General features: G+C 48.4%; 1 protein-coding gene across 1 annotated transcript; it reads left to right on the top strand.

The window, feature by feature from the left end:
• The first annotated feature begins 3,605 nt into the window (after positions 1-3,605).
• On the top strand, positions 3,606-4,671 carry LOC118159979 (olfactory receptor 14C36-like). The gene has a single exon (XM_035314513.1). It carries the CDS (start codon positions 3,614-3,616, stop codon positions 4,640-4,642), a length of 1,029 nt encoding a protein of 342 aa, XP_035170404.1. The 5' UTR covers positions 3,606-3,613; the 3' UTR covers positions 4,643-4,671.
• Positions 4,672-18,260: the final 13,589 nt, after the last annotated feature.

The following is an 18,260-nucleotide window of genomic DNA, read 5'->3' as shown; positions in this document are numbered from 1 at the left end:
AAAGATGTGGACCTGTTAGAATGAGTCCAGAGGAGGGCTACAAAGATGACCAGAGGGCTAGAGCACCTCTCCTGTGAAGAATGACATAGCATAGCATAGCATAGCATAGCATAGCATAGCATAGCATAGACTAGACTAGACTAGACTAGACTAGACTAGAATAGAATAGGATAGAATAGAATAGAATAGTTCAGTTGGAAGGGACTTTCAAAGGTCATCTAGTTCAACTGCCTGACCTTTTTGGGGTTAATCAAACGTTAGAGACTATGTATGAGGGCATTGTCCAAATGCTTCTTGGACACTGACAGGCCTGGGGCATCAACTAGGTCACTAGGAAGCCTGTTCCAGTGTTTGAATTTTTCCTAATGTCCAGTCTGAAACTCCTCTGGTGCAGCTTTGTGCCATAGCAGCTGGCAGAAGTCACGCAATCGCCAGCGCTTGTTGTCATGGAGGACTTTAACTTCCCGCACATATGCTGGAAATAAAATACAGCCCTGAGGAAACAGTCTAGGAGGTTCCTGGAGTGCCATCCCCAGAGGTGTTCAAGGCCATGTCTATATTTGAACATCTTCCTCCATCTCCATTCAATGTGGTGGGAGCTGAGACAAGCAGCTGACATGCAGATGTCTGGTTTATGCCCACCTGAACCAAGGCAAGAGGAGTGTGGGCTTGTGTGAGGCATGGGAGAGAGCTGAGCCCCCTTCGGATCTCTGGACTGCAAACAAAGAAGGAAGTGCCTTGTCTGATTCAGCTGAAACCCTTCCATCAGCAGGGCAAGGCAAGATCCCTTCCTGTCCTTGCATGGGTGTCCCTGCCTAAAACCGTGACACATAAGGGTGATTCTTGGACCTCCTACTTTTTCTGATATGAGGAATGACAGTGCTGGAAGAGAGTTTCCTTCCCCAGTGGAGGGAATGAACATCAGCGATCGCTTCAGTTTCAAAGTCAGTTCCCCTGGAGGCCCAGGGACAACTCAAGGGAGCCTAAGGGGGCAGAGACAGTGAGGCCTTGGGCTGTAGCCGTGCTGCTGAGCTGGGCTGGGCTCCTGGGCCCAAGGGGCTCCTGGCAAGTGCTGCAGAGAGACAGCTCTGTCCAGGAGAAGCTCCTCTGCACAGCGCAGCAGGGCTGGGGCACTGCCTGCAGGGGACAAGGGTGGCTGAGAGAAGGGAAGGACATTTTAAAGGCAGTGTGGAGGGGGGGATGCTGAGAGTTCACTGCAGGAGAAATCTTCACAGCTCTAACATGGTAAGTGTCTGTGTGAGGGCAAGGCAGATGCAGTATCCTAGATGGTTCTTCTACAGCTGCCACTTCCCACGGCTGATAGGACATGTCACAGTGTCTGTCCTGACTTCTCTAGTGCAGAGGACAGGGATGGTTCTCTGGATCAATGATTACCTGCCAAAGCTGTCAGAGGGACAGGACATGAGGGTTCCTTCTCATGGGGCCAGCTGCAGGCTGTGCAGCCAGGGTGCAGGCAGGGGTGCCCAGGGCTGTGGTACAGAGCAGGGTCCCTGCTGTGCCCCAGGGGCTGTGTGCCAGGGCAGGGCCTCTGCTGCCTGCCAGGCTCAGCACTCAGCCTGCCCAGGGAGCTGCCCAGGGAGATGCAGGGAGAAGCTGTGGGTGGAAGGAGCCCCCCTGTCAGAGCAGAGCAGGGTCCTGCTGGTGCCCAGAGGCTGCTGACTGGGGTAGGCTGCTCACAGCTCCAGGGCACAGCCCAAACATCTCTGGAGGGGACTGTTCATGAATATAATCAAGGCAGATATGTCCTGCTCAAGTCTGTGCCTTTCTGGAGCTATCTTTTCAGCATTTTGCTTGTTCATTCTGATATGAATGCAAACAGAGATGTCAGGTTTAGAGGAAGGACTCACCCTGAGGTTTATGAGGAACCTCAGCAACCAATAGCCTGGAGATAGGACTAACATCACCTTCCCGGTTTCATCAGGGATTGTGTGAGCTGCATGCAAACATAGTGTTGTGGTCTTGGCTAGGGTAGTATTAATTTCCTTCCTAGTAGCTGTTATGGTGCTGGGCTTTGTATTTAAGATGATAAGAATGCTGATAACACACTGTGCTGAGTAGTGCTTACACAAAGACAAGGACTTATCAGCTTCTGCTGCTGCCCTGCCAGCAAGGCTGCCAGGGGTGCCCAAGAAGCTGTGAGGGGACACAGCCAGGACAGGTGACCCGAACTGGACAAAGGGATATTCCATACCATATCACATCATGATCAGCACTAAAAACGGAGGGGTTCTCTTGGGGTGCTACCATTGCTCAGGGACTGGCTGGGCATCAGTTGGTGGTGTGCAATTCCATTGTGTATCACTTGTTCTGCATGTTCTTTTCCTTTTTATTTTTCTTTTTATTCCCCTCTTACACTGCCCTGATCTTGACCCACAAGTTTTAGGATTTTTTTTCTGTTTCTGTCCCCCATCCCACTGTGGGGAAGTGAGCGAATGGCTGCATGGTGCTGAGCTGCCTGCAGGGCTGTATCAGAACAGGTGGCGATGCAGGGCAGAGCCCTGAGGCAGGGCAGAGCTGAGCGCACAGCACAGAGCATGGGGTCTGTGAGCCATGGCAGGGGGAACATAAAGCAGCTCCCAGCAGGGAGAGCTCCAGGCAGCAGAGAAGGGCAGGCACTAAGAAGAAATATTTAACCAAAATCCTGTGTCAGGGAAATAGGGGCACCTCTTGATAAGTTGTGCAGTGCAGATCTCTTGCCCTGAGCAACTCCCCTATGGTGTCCCAGGCTTCCTTTACACTGTGGGACTCCGGCAATGCAGTTAGTGGGGATGGGAAAAGATCTGACTCTCCCTTCACCAGATATACCCTCATTAGGACACTTGGCTGAGTCCTTGAGATGTCCTTCCAAGATGTGAGCTGCCCTCCAGACTGCAATCCCTCCCATAGGAGCTCTGCTTTACCTGATGGGTAGGAAAAGGCTGTTGGGGTGGTGAAAGGAACTCCTTGGCTTGCAGTGGGATGCTGAGACCCTGCTCAGGTACCTGGAGGCACGGTGTGAGGTACTCCATGATCTGCAGTGGATGCCTGTGCCTGTGTGAGGTGTTTGGTTTCTTCTCAGGGATACACAGGACTGTAATACCCCTCCATAGCAGGAAGATGCAAGCAGGGACAAACACCAGTGGACACACAAGCTTGCCTCACAAAACCACTGCAAATCTTTTGTCTCTCAGGACTCACAGCTGTTGTGCATGAGTGCCCCACAGATGCTCAGGATTTCTGCCTTCGAAGAAAACTCCCCAAAGGAAATGATGGTGGCGGGGGAAGGTGGGGCTTGAAGGGCTGTCCAAAATACAAACAAACAAAGGTCTGAAACTTATTTCTGTGACCGTCTTAGAATTTGAGGTGCAGATGCTCTAAAGCCCTTCTGTGTTCAGAGGGATTCCACCTGGGAGATCCTGAATATCAGATCTGGCCCCTGCATCCCGCTGCTTCCAGATACGACAGAATTAGAGCACAAGCAACACCTTGGGAGTATACAGGCAGTGGCCAAGCTCTTCATGACACTCTCAGCCAAAAGTAGAGTTCCAGCAGGGAATTGCAAAGCAGTCTTGTAAAAAAGGACAAAGGATGAGTGTGTTGGGGGAGACAGCCTATGAGAAATGGCTTTGTTTTTTGCAGAGAAGTCTGTCCTAACTCTTCCCTGTCTTTTCCTTTTGGGACAGTTGTCTGGGCCAAAAGGGAGAAAATGTCCAACAGCAGCTCCATCACTGAGTTCCTCCTCCTGGCATTTGCAGACATGCAGGACCTGCAGCTCTTGCACTTCTCACTCTTCCTGGTCATCTACCTGACTGCCCTCCTGGGCAATGGCCTCATCATAACAGCCGTAGCCTGCGACCACCGCCTCCACACCCCCATGTACTTCTTCCTCCTCAACCTCTCCCTCTTTGACTTGGGCTCCATTTCCACCACTCTCCCCAAAGCCATGGCCAATACTTTGTGGGACACCAGGGCTATCTCCTACTCAGGTTGTGCTGCCCAGGTCTTTCTGCTTGTTTTTTTGATTTCAGGAGAGTATTTTCTTCTCACTGTCATGGCCTATGACCGCTATGTTGCCATCTGCAAACCCCTACATTATGGTACCCTCATAGGTGGCAGGATTTGTGTCAAAATGGCAGCAGTTGCATGGGGCAGTGGCTTTCTCAATGCCATGGTGCACACTGTCAATACATTTTCCCTCCCCCTCTGCCATGGCAATGCTCTGAACCAGTTCTTCTGTGAAATTCCCCAGATTCTCAAACTCTCCTGCTCAGATGCCTATCTCAGGGAAGTTGTGCTTATTGTGGTTTCTGCATGTTTACTTTTTGCATGTTTTGTTTTCCTTGTGCTGTCCTACGTGCAGATCTTCAGAGCTGTACTGAGGATCCCCTCGGACCAGGGCCGGCACAAAGCCTTTTCCACATGCCTCCCTCACCTGGCTGTGGTCTCCCTGTTTCTCAGCACTGTCATGTTTTCTTATCTTAAGCCTCCCTCCATCTCCTTCCCATCCTTGGATCTTGCGATGACAGTTTTGTACTCAGTGGTGTCTCCAGCAGTGAACCCACTCATCTACAGCATGAGGAACCAGGAGCTCAAAAGGGCACTGAAGAAACTGATCCTACTGGTGGTAATTAAGAAGAAATAAAGTGCCTGTCTCTCTCCACAAGTGATCTCTGATTGATCTCAGACAAATGTTGCGCGTTAGGGCATTCTGTCATTAATAATCATGGTTGTACACAAGTGCTTGCATTCATTCAATTTCTGCAGGGAATAGACTTGTCCCTGCAGTCAGACTGACTCAGAGGCCTTCTGTAATTGGGCCTATCATCGCATGGCAGGTGGCCTCCTGTGTTTCTCCTCTTCATTAAGAAATGATTTCTTCAGTGCAGAGGCCTTTGGTCAACACAAAGTATTTTCCCTATGCCTGCCTCACTTGTCCATAGACTGCCTGTTTGTCAGCACCTCATTTTTGCCTCCATGAAGGCCCTCTCCATCTGCTTTCCATCATCAGATCAGGTGCTGGCACTTCTGTACTCAGTAAACCATGAGTTCCAGGAGGCACTGAGAAATTGACCACAAGGAACCTTGTGGTACCTTGAACCTGCTTCCCCTTCTCTGCACAGTTCCCAGAGTTCCCCTTTTCCTCTAGATAATGGTACCAATAAGTTATTCCTTAGGTTTACACCACTTCTCTTGAGGCTTCAACTAAACATTTCTGAACCTTTCACAAATGCTTTGAATGTTGTACAAGATCTACCCTCCCTGCTAGCATCTCTGGAACAAAAAAAAAAAGGTATCCTGAGTGCACTGCCCGTGTTTTCTGAGGCATTGGAGTATTAGGCAAGGGAGACAGGAGACCAGCATCACTGAGTCAGGACCTCTTAATCAAACTAAAGCACAGAAAGGAAAAGCAAAGGCACTGGAGGCAAAGACATACAAACTGGGAAAATTAGAAGGATATGGCCTGGGAGTTTAGGGATGGGATCAGGAAAGCCAAGGCACATCTAGAGAGAAACTTGGATAGGGATGCAAAGAATAACAAGAAGGGTTTCCACAGATACGTAAGAGAGCAAAGAAACCCTAACCCTTCCATGAAGAGTGACACCAGCAGCATGTCAGCCCCATGTCCCCACACACCCTTCCATCCTCTGCTCTGCAGGATGTCCTGTCTCACTGCCACCAGCTCCCCTCTACTTTCAGATGTCCCTGTCCTGCCTGGAGGTGACCCAGCAGATGGCTATGACAATGCCAGGGAGGGTTGTGACCCTGGGGAGGATCCTGTCCCTGCACAGGGGGACTGGGAACTTCCTGAGACACCAGAGGAGGAAGATGGGTCCAGGGATGCAGCCACAGGTGAGAGGGCAATGCAGCACTGCCACTTCTTAGGTGCCAAATTGTGGTTAAAAAAAAAAAAAAAAAAAAAAAAGGTGAAAAAATAAGGCATGTCTTTCAAACATTACTGGGTTTTGAGGTGAAGTCACCACCACAATCAGCTGGGCAGCTGAGCTCCACCACAACTGCTCTATCACTCCACTTTCTGAAAAGAATATGGGGAGAAAATATGATGAAAAAAGGCACATGGGTTGAGATAAGGACAGGACCATCACTCAATAATTATCATCACGAGCAAAACAGATTCAGTTAAAAACACAAAACAAACAAACAAACAAAAAAACCTTCCCCCCACCCACACTCTTCGGCATCCTCCCCCTAAGAAGCATGGAGGAACTTGGAATGGGGGCTGCGGTCAGTCCATAACACTTCATCTCGGCCACTCCTTCATGGTCACTCTCTTCCCCTGCTCCAGTGTGGGGTCCCTCCCACCGGATGCCATCCTTTCCAAACTGATCCTGCCTGGGCTTCCCAGAGGCAGGTTTTTTCCCCCTTTCTTAAGTCTGCTCTCACAGAGGTGCACACAACTTTGCTTATTGGCTTGGCTCTGAGCAGTTGTGGCCCCCTTTGCAGCCAGCTGAAACTGGCCCTTATCTAACATGGGCAGCCTCTGGATTTTTCTCACAGAGGCCATCCCTGCAGCCCCCTGCTACAAAAACCTTGCCTAAATGTGATGAATAGTGGCTTTGTAACTTCATCTGCCAGTTCCCACAGGACTCTGGGATGCATCTTACCCAATCCCATGGACTTGTGCACCTTCAGATTCCTTAGATGGTCTTGAACCTGATCTTCTACAATAGGTGGTTCTTCATTCTCCCAGTCCCTCCCTTTGCATTCTGGGACTTGGGCATTGTGGCTAGAGCTCTTGCCAGTGAAGACTCTGGCAAAGAAGTCATGGAGTAACTCAGCCTTCTCCATATCCTGATTAACCAGGTCTCCTGTTTCCTTCTGGAGAGGGTCCATGTTTTCCCTCATCTTCCTTTTATCACTGTCATATTTATAGAAGCCCTTCTTGTTGCCCTTGACCTTCCTGTCCAGATTCCATTCTATCAAGGCCTTAACACTCTTAACTAAATCCCTTGGGCACAGGAACAGGCTCCCCATGGAAATGGTCAAGGCACCAAGCATGAGAGGGTCAGGAAGTGTTTGGACAATGCTCTCAGATACATGGTCTAATTTTTTAGGTTGGTCCTTTGGAGACACAAGTGTTGTACTTGATGATCCTTGGTCCCTTCCAACGCTGGATATTATATGATTCTGTGATTCTATGACAATATCTCTGTATTCCTCCCAGGTAACCTGTCCTTGCTTCCACCCTCTGTAGGTTTCCTTTTTGTGTTTCAGTTTGGCCAGCATCTCCTTGATCATCCACTCAGGCCTCCTGTCCTTTTTGTCTGTCTTCCTCTTTGCTTGGATACATCACTCCTAGGCTTGGAGGAAGTGATCCGTAAAAAGGCCAAAGTCTGCTCTCCTGATGTCCAAGGTTTTGAGCTGACTGTGTGCTCTCCTCCTTGCCTGAAGAATCCTGAACACCACCAGTTCATGGTCACTGCAGTCCAGGACTCCAAATGAACTGGGTCCAGCCAGGCTCAGTATACTGAGTAAAAGCTTTGTAGTGGGAAAGGAGGCCTGAGCTGGAAAGCCTGATCTTCCAGGGATGATGGGTCTGAATCAAGGCAGTGGGTGTCCCTGTCTCAGTCCAAGAAGACGTAAGGCAAGGAGAGAAGAAGATTTGAGATGCAGCCAGAGGAGCACAGCTGGAGATGGGATGTAGAAAGCCTCAGATCTGAGGCAGAGGGGTTTGTCCTCTGGGAAGCTGAAGGGAGCAGAGAAATCCATGTGTCCTTCCAGATAAGCTTTCTCTCTCCAGCATGGGAGGTTCACAGGGACCTCCTCTGGTAGCCAAGGGCAATAAGTGTTCATGACTCTTCCCAGCACTGTTGGACTTCCACTGCAGGAGAAGCATTTCTTCTGCCTCTCCCCTAACTGGAAAGGCAGGAGAGGGAGGTCCAGTGGACACAGTTGTTTGTGCTGCTGCAGCTAAGGACAAGAGATGTGCATCCCAGTCTACCTTGGGAAACTCATACTGAAATGTAAGTGCAGGGGGTCCATGCCCAAGCCTGATATTTGAACTCCTCATACTGGTGGTTATATTCAATGAAGAGAACACTTTTGTCAGCACCCTGCAAGGCAGTACATGGTAGCACATGTCCATGTCTTTTCTACCTCCTGCGGCTACCACCAATGGGGGATAATCACTTTGAAGGCCTATGACAGGCTTTTCTGATCCATGCAGAGGCTTCAGATAACCAAAAGTTTCAGAAATTGACCCAGAAATGTACAGCATGTCCAATGTCCAGGCTATCCCATCTGTTTTAATTCACAGAGTCCCACCTGCATGGTATCGCTCCTCCAGCTGGACCCCACCCTTCCCTCCTAATTATGTTACCAAGGACCTCCTAGTGGGCAGCATCAGCTCAGTACTTTGGAAAAGACCTTTCCTATTCCTGCCTCCCACCTGGTTGTCTCCTCCAGAGAAAATCTCAGCTGATGAGCTAAGAAAAAGGCCTCAGAAAACATTTATAACTCCAGAAACCTCCAGAGAAAGATCTTCATTAGTCAAAGTTCTGCACAGTCTGTGTTTGCTGGAAATTGAGAAGCATACAGTCATAAAACTGTGAACTCCATTGAGCTAAAGCAGCTCTGTGTTTCAATTCTCCTCTTCTCTGTGTTGAGGAAGGATGCTGCCAGCTGGCATTAAACAAACCAGTATAAGGAAGCCCCTGAGGCATGGGGTACAGAAAGGGGAAAAAGCTTTATTTAGTCACCCCTGGAATTTTGATTGAAGCTACTAGCTTTGGTTAGGTTACTCATCCAAGGTGCCAATTTATTATTTGAATGTGAGAATATTGTTTGATATATAACACCAAAGGTATATGATAGTCTTCAATATATTAGAAATATATAGAAGTATGTTATATGTATTCTTTATAGGCCTTGACATTATAGCAAGCAATACATATATATGACTCCAAGCATAAATGTATTTATACGCGTAAGGGATTTCCTTCTTTATGTTCTATTCTTTGATATTCCTCACCAGATAAAGGAAACGTTGCTGATGTCATGTACCTGGACTTCTGTAAGGGCTTTAATGTGGTCCCCTGAACATACTTGCTACTAAACTGGAGGAATATTGGTTTGATGGATTGACTGTTAGCTGGACAAAAGAATTGCCTAGATGGAAACATCCAAAGAGTTTTAGTCATTGGCTTCAGGTCCAAGTGGAAACCCGTAAGGAGGGGTATCCCTCAAAGGTCTGTGCTGGGACCTATACTAATAATATCTTTATTAAAGACCTGGAGGATAAGATTGAGTACACCCTAAGCTACTTTGCTGATGACACCAAGCTGAATGGTGCAGTTGGTATGCCAGTGGGAGGGAATACCATCCAGAGAGACATGGAGAGACTTGAGAGGTGGGCCCATGTCAACCTCCTCCAGTTCAACAAGAAGAAGTGCAAGGTGCTGCACCTGGGTCAGGGAAATTCCAAATACCAATAGAGGTTGGGGGATAAATGGATTGAGAGCATCCCTGCTGAGAAGGACATGGGGATATTGGTGTCTGAAGACTTGAATATCAGCTTGCAGCCCAGAAAGCCAATCATATCCTGGGCTCCATGAAAAGACAAGAACCCAGCAGGTCAAAGATGGTTATTCCCCTCTTTGAATCTGCTCTCATGAGACCTTCTGGGGCCACCAGTACAAGAAAAACATAGACCTGTTAGAGTGGCTACAGTGGAGAGCAATGATCATAGGGCTAAAATAGAAAGGCTGAGAGAGCTGGGCTTGTGTAACCTGGAGTATGAAAGGCTCCAGAGAGAACTTATTGCTGACTTCAAGAGGGCTTATAAGACAAAGATTTTTTATCAGGGTCTGTAGTGACAGGACAAGGGGTCATGCTTTTGAAATGGAAGTGCCAAGATTGGATAGATTGGATATAAGGAAGAAAGTTTGCAGGATGAGAGCAGTGCACCGCTGGAACAGGTTTCTCAGAGAAGTTATGGATGCCCCGTCACTGGAAGTGTTCAAAGTCAGGTTGGAAAGGACTTTCAGCAACCTGATATAGTGAGAGATGCCCCTGCCCATGGCAGGGGGATTGGACTAGATGATCTTAGAGTCTTTGATTCCATGTCTATGACTTAAGTTCTTATATGACTTAAGTTCTATGATCTTTTTGCTGCTTTAAACTTCACAGAGTTCAAAGCTTCTCCTTGCTTTATGTATCCTAAAGGTGCCTTTAGGCAACTCCCAAACTGTTCTTGTACATAACCTTTTATGTCTACTGGCCGAAATCATATGCTGATAAGACTATCCCCTGAGGGAGGTGAACTTCATTGGATAAAGCCTGGACCTAGCATACACTTGAGCAGTGTGTTTGATTGATTATTAAGCTTTATTATACTTTAGTTTGCTTGCAATTAAGAGTCATCCTTCTCTACCTGTGTGCAGCCTATTCTCTAAGGAAAGCAGAAGGCAGTTGGGGCAAAGGAGCTATGAGGTGCAACTGCAGATATCAGTGGAAAGGTCTGATGTCAGAAGTGATGCAAGTCCTAAAGAGCCAATGAGAGAAATGGTGTGGCTGGGAGGTGAGGAGCAAGGTTGTCCATACAGTATCAGACTTCTCCTACCTGTCCAGACCTCCTTAAAAGACACTCAAGGATTTCTGTGTCTTAATAAGCCCCAAGGTGTAGTTTCTGCAAAGTCCAACAAACTTCAACTCCTGAGGGGAAACTGATGAGATCCCTCTGAAAAACAAAGAAGTCAAACCCCAAAGTTCTTCAAAGCAATGATTGGTCCCATTGAGAGCCATTACTGACTGTAATGGTTTTACCTTGCTAGGCAGCTGAACTCCATCACATCCAAAAGGATATATGCAATGATAATTTAATTAAAGGAAAAATAATTATTAAGGGAAAATTATTATTAAAGGAAAATGAAATAATTTAACTAAAGGGAAAAGGAAGAGGGGGTAGCGGAAAAAAAAAAAAAAAAAAAAAAAAAAAAAAAGTAAAGGCTGTGTGGAAGCACAGAGAAAGAGGACTGAAATTACTCTCTACATCCCACCAAGGAGTGATGCTTGACCACGTTCCTGAAGCAGGGCCTCAATCTGATTGCTGATGTAGTTGCCAAGACACTCTCCATAATATTTGAAAACTCATGGCGGTCAGGCAAAGTTCCTGATGATTTGATGTGTTGGCTTTACTCAGGTGGGCAGCCAAGTTCTATCACAACCGCTCTCTCACTCCTCCTCAAAGGGAAAGGGGGAGAAGAAAGTATGCTGGGAAAAAATAAATAAATAAAATAAAATAAAAACAAAACAAAATAAAAATAATAATAATAATAAAAATCATTGTCTTGGTGATGTCCCCTCCCCACCTCTTACCCACCCCCAGCCAGCTGGCTCCTGGGGGCTTGGAGGGAGTCCTGGTGCTGTGCCAGTATTGAACAGATGTAGACAAAACGCTGCTCTGATACCAGTGCTGTTTTAGCTACAAGTGTAGAGCACAGCATAGTATGGGCTGCTGCAGGGAAAGTTAAGTCCATCCCAGCCATACCCAGAACATTGACAAGACTCCATGGACTCCTTAGAGCAGGTAATAGGAAGCCATGATTACAGGTAGCACAAGGCACTGGGTAAGTGGCTCTGAAGGTGAGAAAATCCTGCCTTTATTTCACCAAGCAGAAAGGCTAAGCCCTGCTGCCAGCCCTGAGCAGAGAGCTCCTGTCCTCATGTGGGGCTCCAGGCTCTTCTTTGGGCAGTGGGGTATGCAGTACCAAGTGAAGGACAGTGGTGTGACACTTCTTGGCCTCCCTCAGGGGGTGCAAAGAGGAGATGAGGTCCCAATGCTAAAAGGGATATATGTCTCCTCCTAGGCCTTGGTGGCAGAGAGAACTGACATAGCCAAGGGGACAAGACCTTGGTTTTCTTGGCTAAGTCTTAACTTGCCAGTGCCCTTGTTTATCTCCACCACCAGCTGTCCTGTGCTGTCCCACACCTGACCCCATTTCCCTCTTGGCTGCAAACACCCATCCTGCTTTTCCACCTTGCTCTGTCTTTGGTATTTCTGTGCCTTCATTTATGTCTCTACCCTCTCCAGTTTTTCTCTCACATGCTGTTTCCAACTACCAAGAAAAGCTCCATCATCTTGGAAACTACCCTTCACACAGGCATCTTAACCCATCAGCCTTTTGTTGCCTGTCATCTGACTAGACAGAAGGAACCTCACCATGATCTTCCAAGACACATGGCCTTCCTGCTGGCCTTTCAGCTCCTCAGATAGATATGACCAAGCCACATTCCTGCTGCTCTCCACTCTTGTACTGAGGCAAAAGAGACTTGACAATCCACAGCCAAGAGCAGTTCTGCATGGGCCTTTCAGGTACTTGGGCAGAGGGCATCACACAAGCACCATGCCCACCAGGTGCCTTCTGATGGCCTGTGAGAGATGCTGGGAGATGTGAACCTAAAAGCCCATCTGCCAGCCAGGAGGCAAGGGTTGACCTGGCAGCTACTTCAGAAAGATGGGACCTCCCAGTCCCTTGCCCAGCCATGCTCCTGCTGCTGGCCTACCAGCTCCAGAGGCAGAAGTGACCTCACAGTCCCCACCAAAGTCATTTGCTTACTACTGGATTTGGAGTTTCTAAGGCACTATTGGCATCTTATAAGAATATGCCCACCAGGCACCCTCTTTACGGCCTAGCAAAAAAAAAACATATAAAAACAAGGTCATTGTCATCGTCCAAGGTCATACATCTGCTGATGGCCTTTCAGCTTGTCAATGGTCAGGAGATAGCTATGTACAGCTCTGTTAGGTGCTAGGGCAGGAGTCATCTCATAATTAATATTCAAGCCACCTGCGTGTCAGTAACTTATTAGCTTCTTCTGCACAGCTGAAATACACACACATGCACCAGCCATGTGCCTGAAGGTGGCACATCAGGCCCTCAGGCAGAAGTGCCCTGACACCCACCTGCACAGCCATGGACCTCCTGCTGCCTCCTGAGATTCTGAGGCACAGCTGACCTCAGCAGAGCATCCTCACCAATCTCATCCTTGAGTCCTAGATCCAGACCAGATCCATATCACATCGCCTGCCTCTTCCAAGACCAAGTGACTGCTCAAGGATCTCTCAAACCCTGCCAGCCTCATGGGGGCCAAACTGCTTCAGTTAGGTGACTAGAGTGCAGGAATGAGAGATTTGAGTATTATGTGTTCAGTTTAGGTCATAGGGATTAGATCTTGCCTTCCAGAGTTAGGGATTGTGCAGAGGCTTAGGTGGAAGCTTTGGTGTTCTGCCTCAGGTACTTTTTATTTTCCCAGTGAATATTGCAGAACCATCAGCCTTGCCTGAACCATCGTCACTTCTTCAAAATCTTTCCTTTCTGTTAGCCGAGCCAATCTTCTCTACCCCATATCTCCCACCTTTATTCTCCCAGATTTTCCCTAACCTCCCCAAATGAGCCACCCTGATGGCCTTTCTGATGGCTTTCTGATGGCCTTTATGACTTCAGAGGCTCTGCCTCCCTGCTGTTGGCCAGCCAGGTTCTGGGACAGAAGTGACCTCACAGCCAGCATCCACAGGGCTACAAGGAGCTGTTGTGCTCAGGAGGCCTCTTCCCAGCCCACCCAGGAGCACCGGCTGCAGGGGATGCCCTGCACAATCCCTAAGGTACTCTGCCTGCCAACCAGCTCATGCTGCAGAAGGCCTCCCACAAATCCTGACTCACATTTCCTCTGTGAGATCTTCAGCTCCACCAGGGTATCCTGGAAGAATTAGATACCTCTGTGTGGAAAACTGAATCAAGCGCTGAATGAGCATTTTAGGGAAAAGTTGAGAACAAGGCAGATTATTATTGTAATTATTGTAAGAGCTGAATATTTAATCATTTCTGGCTTTGTTTCAATCATGTGGTTTCCCAGGGGATATTACCCTCAAAGGCAAGTGACTTTGAGACACTGTCTGTCCCACTTCATGGCACCCCTAGGGAACAGCCTAGGGCACTTGTGCTCACTTGGATTCATCTCACCACTCCCATACTGAATGCAGTATCATATGGACAAGGCAAACATGTTCTTTTGACAGTTATTCTGTGTCTCTCCGTGGAGGAACAAAACATCTGTGTGAGTTGGGCCAAGAGCCCCATGCTGGGAATGGGTTGGGAGGGGCTGCTCTGGGACCATTGCCATGGGGCAGCATCTGCCAGGGTGTCCAGAGAACAAGGACTCAGCCCAGCCCCTGCTCTGCTGGTCCTCCCTGTATCTCCCAGGAGGCCAGCCCAGCCCAGCCCCTCCCCAGTTCTCCGCATCTCCCTGTCCCCTCTCCAGCCCAGCAGGCTGGGCTGGCCCCAAAGCAGCAAATGGAGAAGTGGAGGGCAGTGGCAGTGTCCCGGCTGCTGTTGCCATCTGCTGGAGATTCCCCTCCCCAAGACAGCTTGCAGCCCCTCAGGTCAGCCCCTCTCCCGAGCACAGCACAGCACCATACTGCTGGCCCTGGGTCTCCTCAGGCAGCACCACTGCACACACACAGCGCCCTGCTCTGCACCCAGGACACCCAATGTCCCACACAGCCTTGCCCCAGCCCAGCACATCTGGGCTGGCCTGAGCAGCCATTCCTGCAGCCCCTGCCCGTGCTGCCCACAGCCCCCAAGCTGGCTCTGCTGCTCTGCAGTGAGGGGGCTGTGGTGTGTGGGGCCATGGGGGCACTCTGCAGGGCTGTGCTGGTCAGGCTGGGAAGGCAGAGCCATCTGGTGGGGGGCACTGCCACTGCCTGCCTCCCACACAAGTGGTTCTTTGGCCATGGAGAGTGCGCACAGATAGCCGGCCTTCTTCAGAGTCAGAGACTCATGGAATAGCCCGAGCTGGAAAGGACCCACAGGAATATCAAGTCCAACTCATTTCCAATGTCAGGATATATTTTGGGGTGATTCACTGTATTCAGTCTATGAAATTTCACCAGAGGTATAACAACCAATTCAGCAGACAGCTTATCCTATGTCTGCTGTGTTCCCTGGAGGTGCAGAGCTCTCCTATGCCTGTTCCCACCCAGATTTAGCACTTTATCTCTGGGTGGCTCCACCTTGGACGTGCCCATGCTCTATTGGCTCCACGTGCTACTCACTCCTTGGCACGCACTGTCCCTGCCGAGCTCTTGGAGGAACTCCGTGGGGAAGCTGCTGTTGGACGTTTGCTGCCTCAGGGCATAGTAGCCTGTCAATGGGTTTGCTCAAAGAGGTCCGCCTATCCTGTGACTGTCTTTTCCTCCATGGATGGCTGTGGGCACATGGACCTGGTCTAGGAGAAAAAGACAGTGACAAGAGAGGACAGCTACATTACTATCCCCGACTCTCTTCCTAGCAGAAAAGTGAAAGCAGAGACTCCAGAGAGTGTCTTCCCTTCAGGTAGCCCCTGCCTTGGTCTTCCCTTTCAAGAACCTAACCCAGAGATGCCCTGGGGGTGCTGTGGAGCTGTGAGCATCCTACCCCAGGCAGCAGCCTCTGGGCACCAGCAGGACACTGCCCTTCCACCCACAGCTTCTCCCCGCAGTGCCTTGGCAGCTCCCCGGGCAGGCTGAATGCTGAGCCTGGCAGGCAGCAGAGACCCTGCCCCAGCACACAGCCCCTGGGGCACCACAGCCCTGGGCACCCATGCCTGCACCCTGGCTGCACAGCTGCAGCTGGCCCCATGAGAAGGAACCCTCAAGTTCTGTCCTTTTGACAGCTTTGGCCGGTAATCATTTATCCAGAGAACTGTACTCCACACCAGAGAAGTCAGGACAGACACTGTGAAATGTCCTACCAGCCATGGGATATGGCAGATTTAGAAGACTCCTGGGGCACACTCATCTACTGTACCCTTCTGCCACATACTTACTCAGTTAAGTGTTGTGAATATTTGTGAGCTCTCAGCATCCCCCCTCCACACTGCCTTTAACATCTCCCTCCCTTCTCTCAGCCGCCCTTGTCCCCGGCAGGCAGTGCCCCCAGCCCTGCTGTGCTGTGCAGAGGAGCTGCTCCTGGGCAGAGCTGTCTCTCTACAGAGCTGCCCGCTTTCCAGGAGCTCCCCTTGGGCCCAGGAGCCCGTCCCAGCTCAGCAGCAAGGGGAGCTCTTGACAAGTCCCTGGGCCTCCAGGGGAACTGACTTTGAAACAGGCTGAAGCAATCACTGCTATTCCATCTCTCATGTGGGGATGGACACTTACTTCCAGTGGTGTCTTTTCCCCTAATTAAAAATAAATAAAAATAAATAAATTTAAAAAAAATATATATGAGGGCATGAGAATAATCTTTCCCTACACCATTTTATATTGGATCCCCACAGACTGACAAGGTAATGGTTTTAAACTAAAAGAGGGTAGATTTAGATTCTTTAGTTCTTAGAACTTTGAGTTAGATTCACCCACAGTTCTGCCCCAGGCATGGATGAGAACCTTACAGTGACAGAAAAAAAATCTCTGGTGGTTCATAGCTTTTATCGGACAAAACAGGACAAAACCAATGATGTCCTGGGCTGAACGAGCAGGAGCACAGCCAGTGGAAGTGTTCATCCCCCTCTGCACAGGACAGTTTCTGCCTGAGGGAGTTGCAGTTCACAGCTGCGATGTCTCCAGGCAGTGGCCCACATATGGGGGCTTGGATAAATAACCAAATTAATGTGAATCATTCCATTTGGGTGATTTAGTCCAACCCCTTAAATTTGGCAAGATGAATTGCATTCCTGGCAAAGATCATGCATAAACCAAAGGGCTTCCCCTCCAGCTGCCCATCTTTGGCTTAGGCATGGTCAGCACCCTCTGGGTGCTGAGTGCAGAAGGCCTCTAATGTTATAGCTATGCCCTGGGCCTCTGTGTATCAGCTGAGGTCTGTCTCTTAGAGATCCATGGTGTTGTCACACTGTATATAATAAAAAGATTTGGCCACCTCATAAACAAGGATGATAGTAGGAAAGTGTTAGCAGATAAACAGGTAAAGTCATTGCTTAACAGCAAAAAAGATAGTGTGAGAAATGAAACATGGCAGCTAATTTTTGTTTGTTTATTTGTTTTTCCAAACAAAGAGTGACTAGCAGGAATGAAAGTAATGAACCTTAGGGCATCACCATAAAGAAAATGGGCATTGTACTATTGCTTTTATTATTGGTGTTTGCACTAGTTCTAAAACTTCCTGGAGAACTTATCAGTGTTTTCTCTGTACCAAAGGTTAGCTTGCTTAGCTCCTGATTGGACTATGTCACATCTGTCCAATCTTCATTACTCCCAGATCTATTTAGTTATGAAATATTTATGTGCCAATATAAACATGTCCTTGAGACACTGTCTGACCATTGGAAGTGTTGGGATGAAATGTATTTTTGGAAATGACTGAAAAAATCTATATTTACATAGAAAAAAAGTGTCCATATCCCTGGGCTATGAAACATTTAATGAGAATTACTAGACAACCCTCAAAATTCTGAAAATTAAGACTTCTTATAAAGTTACTAAACACCCATTTTGGGGCATGTTTCCTCCCTTGCCTAACATCTTCATTCAGGGCCTGATTCAGTTTCCCACCCAGAGAGAACTGCTGGCCTCCTTGGGCAGCTGGATTCCCCATCTGGAATGTGGAAAATGTGACCTAGGACCTGTGGGAGCCTTTCTGGAGCAAGAGTTGGTGCACAGTCATGGCAGGCCAAGGCATCTTAGTTGAGACACCTGATATCTGTCTATTGACTCAAAAGGGAGTTCTGGACAATTCCACCAAATATTTCCAATGTTAGAGGAAAGCTCTCATTCCTGCCTTCAGCTGAAGTGGAGTTACTTGCAATTTTCCGTGCAGGAAATGAAAAATGAGTAGGTCTAGATGCTGCAGAGCCTACTTGAAGATATGTGGTGGTCTCACAAAGACAGCTAGCTAAATTCCACAGCATCACTTTTTCAATCCCCCTCCCCTCAGAGGAATAGGGGGAGAAAATACAATTAAAAAGGGCTAGGTGTTATCTCAATAAAAGTGTTGAGGTAAGGACAAGGAAAGTGATGATCAATTACCATCACAGGCAAAACAGACTCAGCATAGGGAGATTAATATGATTTGTTGCCTATTACAAACAGACTAGAACACTGAGAAACTAAAAGCTAACTAAAACCAACCCCCCCCCACCCTCCCACACCCCAGTCCATCCTCTTCAGCCTCCTCTCCCTGCATGATGCAGGGGATCAGGGAATGAGGGTTGCAGTTGTGAAATGTGTTCATTTGATTCGTGTCAGTATGGAACAATGCTAGGGCCGCATGATGAAATATAACCTTCTATTTAAGAAAAAACAGAGTTCTTGT

The sequence above is a fragment of the Oxyura jamaicensis genome, unplaced genomic scaffold, assembly GCF_011077185.1.
Source record: "Oxyura jamaicensis isolate SHBP4307 breed ruddy duck unplaced genomic scaffold, BPBGC_Ojam_1.0 oxyUn_random_OJ72840, whole genome shotgun sequence".
NCBI classification, from domain to species: domain Eukaryota; kingdom Metazoa; phylum Chordata; class Aves; order Anseriformes; family Anatidae; genus Oxyura; species Oxyura jamaicensis.
The sequence above is the reverse complement of the archived record's forward strand: the minus strand, read 5'-3'. Positions and strand labels throughout refer to the sequence as shown.